Consider the following 4,737-nt stretch of genomic DNA (forward strand, 5'->3'; position numbering starts at 1 on the left):
ACTTTCAGGGCTAAAAGGTTTCAAGGAAGGTTGCCCCCCTCCAAGGTCAAGAGCTTTCCGGGCTCTGAGACACCTTCCACTTGGGATAAGGCAAGGGCAGGTGTTCAGGGCTCTTCCCCCCAGGAACCGAGCTGGTGTCCCAGAAGACATCCATCCTCCCTGGCAAGAGGTCTCCAAAGCCGATCTACCTCCCCTCCACGTGCAGTAGCGAGGGTCCTGCCACCCCCGTCCCCACCACTGTGCCGCTCCTCTCCCCCTCCTCGGCCTGTCCCGCCCCGCCCCCAGGAGAAAGCTAGCGGAGACGCCGCGGAGAGATCCAAGGTGGAACACCCCGGAGATCAGACGATGGGATCCCCTCTGCTCTGGGATGGGATCTCCTCTCCTCTGGCCGGCAGCCACAGCTTGTCCCGTTTTCTTTGGTGTGTTCCCTCTCTCCCCAAATAAGTGCAGGGGGCAGCACCGGAGCAAACTGCTGGCCAGGGCCCTCCAGCGGGAGCACCCTCGGCGTCCCCAGCAGCCCAGGCCCCGCGGGAGGAGCTGGGTGCTGTGGAACAGGGCGCTGCCAGAGAGCCGGGGCCACCCTCTGTCCCTCGCCGGGCAGGGACAGTGCGGGGCTGGGATCACCTGCCACTGGTGCCTTGCTGGGGCCAGAAGGCCGAGGGTCAGGGCTGTAGGGTGGGGAGGACTTGGAAGCCTTGGTGGCTGTTTTGAAGCTCGGTGGTCTGTTGGTTCTTTAAGGGAACGATGGTAGCTTCTGTTGCTAAACTGTACTGAGTGCGTGCTGAATATATACGTTCTTTCACACAGCTGGCTGGGGTCTGTGTGGTTGCCTGTTTCCCATGTAGGGTGTAGCAGAGGAGAAGGAGGTGGAGGAGGAAGGCAGCATGTAGCTAAGCCCCTGCCTGGCTTTTAAGCTGTGCAAGAAGGAGCAGGAGTGCCCTGGGCTGAGCCATCCTCCTCCATCAGCTGCCGGCAGCAGCATCCCCAGGACAGGATGCCTGGAGACAGCGAGAGTTGTTTGGGCCCCAAGGGGGGTTCCCTGCTGGGAATGGGACCCAAAGAGCCCCTTGGACCTCTGAAGTGGAGTGGCACAACCCTACAGGAGATGTTGCCTTTAGCCCTCTGCCTCCAAGGCTCAAGTTGGGGTTGGTTTTGCTGTAGCAATGGGAACAAGCGAATTTTTGTAACTCTCTTTTTTGACACCTGTGCGGATTTTAAAATCTGTTGATTTCACTTAAGCTGGACATTAAGTGTTTAAGAAACTGTTGGGGGTGGGATGGGGGAACAAGGGACCATTGGGATTTTGTTTACTTTTTGGCAATGTCCAAAAGCTGCCACGACATTTCAGGGTGAGGAAGAATCTGGAGCTCACGGAGCTGCCCCGGCTCTGTTTCTCTCTCAGCTTTCTTTGCATTTATTTCCTGAGGTCCTCTCTGTTTTGGAGCTGTTGGTTCTGTCCACGGGCCCGTGGCTTCTTGATGTGAGTGCTGGATCCTGAAAAGCTGAGCGTGAATCCCTCCTCATCCCCAGCATTCCTGCTGCTGGGATGCTTGGAATAGCAGGAGGGATGCTGAGCTTGAAGCTGTGCTGTTGCTGGGGATGGAGGTCCAGGATGAACTCCTCCTGGATGGGCAGAGGTGTTAAGAAGTCCTAAAGAATAAAGGTTGAGGTCAGGATTGGTGGACAGGAGAGAGCGAGGAGCGGTGCTGAGGTCAGGGCAGGGTTGGGGCTCGTTTGGAGAAGTCATGAGACCCTGGGCAGGGTGGGAACACAGGAGGTATGGCTGGGATGGTGGGGAATTATCCATGCTAGAGGGAAATCCGTGCCCTGGAGAGGCATGGAGTGCCAGGGCTGGGAAGGAGGTCCCACAGCCATGCAGGAGGTGTCACCCCTGGCTCTCCCACAGCCCAACCTGGAACACTTCGCTTTAGAGAGTTTCTCTTTTTTTTTTTCTCCTTGATTAATTTGTTTTCTTTCCTTCTTCTCCTTTGCTTTCAAGAAAAGGAATCTGTACAGTCTAGGGGAAATGTTGTCTGAGAAGAGTTTTGTCAGCTGTTGGCAGTGATCAGGATTACAGGAAAACACATATATGGTTACGTGGTATCTCCTATCACCATTAGATAATGTGAAGAATTGCTTAAAAGGACCCTGTCAATTATATATATATATAATATATATATATAGTTTTGCATTTTTTTTACTCTCTGTGGTTTGTAAGATCCTTTTAGAAGCTTGGAAATAAAATTTCCTTCCCCACTTATTTTCTACCTTTTTTTTTTAACTTTTATTTGGGAAAAACAAAAGTTGTCTTTCCCTGTGTCCCTGACAAGTAGCAAACGAAGCTGAAATGACACTTAACCTGCCTCCAGCAGGGGAGACTCCAAGGCTGCCCAGGTAAGGGGGATGTTGTATTGATTCCTTGTGGGTTTTGGATACGATGGCTTTGCTCTGCTGGTTGTTTGGAAGAGTTGGCTGGAGGCAGAAGGGGAAGGAGAATGGGCAACATTTATTTGTCTGTGACTCCTGAGCTCAATGAAGGGGTCAGGTGGAGCAGGGTCCTTGGGAAAGCACTGGAGTTTCTGTTTGATAAAATCCTAGAATGGTTTGGGTTCAGAGGGACCTTAAAGCTCATCCAGTCCCACCCCCTGCCACGGGCAGGGACACCTTCCTCTATCCCAGGTTGCTCCAAGCCCCAGCCAGCCTGGCCTTGGACACTTCCAGGGGTGGCTTGGACACTTCCAGGATCCAGGGGCAGCCACAGCTTCTCTGGGCAACCTGTGCCAGGGCCTCCCCACCCTCACAGAGAACAATTTTTTCCTAAAGAAACTTCTCACTGAGGACTGGGAGATGGGGCTGCAGTCCAGCAGAGCCTGTTCCATCCCACAGCTCACAGAGCATCTCTCCTGGAGCAGCGAGGCCGCAGCACCCTCCTGGCCCAGGGCACGGGGCATCCATCAGGGCACTGCCACTCCTGCACTCCAGGCTTCCCCTGCTCACACCAGGGGCCCTCAGGGTGCTGTTCTCTCACCTCTCTCTGCTTTGGGGCCTCCCCACATCCAGCACTCCCCTCCCTGGGCTCGGAGCCGGCGCCCCCCACGCTCGCCCACGCTGAGATCTCACTGGGAGAGATGAGATTTCGTTAATTGTGGAATCACAGAATCATTTGGGTTGGACAAAGACCTTCAAGCTCCTCGAGTCCAAGCGTTTCCCCAGCACTGCCAAGCCCACCCCTAACCCCTGTCCCCAGGTGCCACATCCACACAGCTTTTAAATCTCAACCAGGTTTCTCTTGGGTTTGCCGGGGCCGCTCGGTTTTGCCTTTGGTTGGGTGAAGGGCACAGGGCAGACACACCTGGAGCAGAAGATGCTTTGAAGAAACATGATTTTTCTCTTCTTTTGTTTTTCCCCTGAGAGATGAGAGGAGCTCAGGGGGGGCTGCTCCCTTTAGCTGCAAACAGCAGTGGAAATAACACCAGTGACCCCACAGTGTAGCAGGGAAAGGACACTGGAGTCATCCTCCTTCTGGAGCTTAAACGCTCTCAGGGTGACCTGACCTGAGTTCAGGTATGTGGTTTCTCTTCAAAGGAACCCCAGTGAAACTTGCACTGCTGGTGTGAGACAGTGAAGCTCAGAATGTGTTTTATTTATTTACTTTTTAATCTGAAAGAAATCTGGCCCCTGGGGCAAATAGCAGCAGCTTGTAGCAACCAAAGGCCCTTTCTCACTGAGATGAAGAGTCTCCACCTTTTATCTACTCTTCTGAACTTGAATTGAGCACACCCATTTCAAGGGAGTTACTAGAAAATTCCATGAGGTCTGGTTCAGGCTGGGTTCATCTGGAGAAGGATACGAAATAGCCTCGTTATTTTAATCCCCTTTAATTTCCCTACTGAATACTGAGGGATCAGACAGAGGGAAGGCAACGAGGACACTCTAAAATTAGTCACTGGCAGGTGAGCTGCCCAATCAGCCCCTGGATCACAGGCTGGTGTGAGGGCTTGGAAGGGAAACAGCCCCTTTATTTTCAGAAGTTTATTTTCAGAAATTTATTTTATTTTTGTTTTAGTTTGTAGCATGAGTGCAGCACACCACACCCAGACCTCGGGGTGGGCTTCATCTGCTAAACCTGAGTCACTCAGTGCTGGCACAGCCCGAGGCTCCAATTGTGTCAGCTCTGCTGCACTCTCTGGGCACTGCCAGGTCTAAACTGGGTCAGGTGAGCAGTGACCTAAAGTGCCCCGTTCTCCTGAATAAAACCAGAAGACTGGGGCAGCTGAAGGAGCTGCAGTGTCCACATCACACCTGCTGGCAGGTGAGCAGAATCCTGCCCTCAGAGGCTGATTCCCTCCATTTTGATAGGTAAAACCAGACCTAAGCTGTTTAGGACTTGCTCATCATCTGCCCTGAGACAGTCCTGGTATCCCCAGAGTGTGGGAAGCGCTCCAGGATATTTGGGAGCCTCGTGGCACGGGCGGTGCAGAATCCTCTGCTGCAGACACACGGCTGCTTTGTCTGTGAGCTGTAGACTGAGGAGCCTGCTGGGCTGAGCTGCTCTTTGCCTCCTTGTGAGGGTGAGAATTCGGTGTTAAATGCTCAGGAACAAGAACAGCTCAGGGGCAGCAAAGATCAGGGCTCTGCAGAGCCTCGGACGTGCCCGGGCTGTGACCAGGGGCCGAGGTTTTGAAGCAAATTGCACTTGGCAGCTGTTTTCATTTCACCCCGTGGTAAAAACCACCA

At 53.3% G+C, this 4,737-nt stretch overlaps 1 protein-coding gene across 1 annotated transcript in view; it reads left to right on the forward strand.

The window, feature by feature from the left end:
• MRC2 (mannose receptor C type 2) overlaps nucleotides 1-296 on the forward strand; it is a 15,898-nt gene extending 15,602 nt beyond the window's left edge. The window contains 1 exon segment of the mRNA XM_029964466.1: nucleotides 124-296. Coding sequence (XP_029820326.1) covers nucleotides 124-296 — 173 coding nt within the window.
• Nucleotides 297-4,737: the final 4,441 nt, after the last annotated feature.

The sequence above is a fragment of the Manacus vitellinus genome, unplaced genomic scaffold (assembly GCF_001715985.3).
Source record: "Manacus vitellinus isolate BGI_N305 unplaced genomic scaffold, ASM171598v3 scaffold_72_pilon, whole genome shotgun sequence".
Lineage (NCBI taxonomy): Eukaryota > Metazoa > Chordata > Aves > Passeriformes > Pipridae > Manacus > Manacus vitellinus.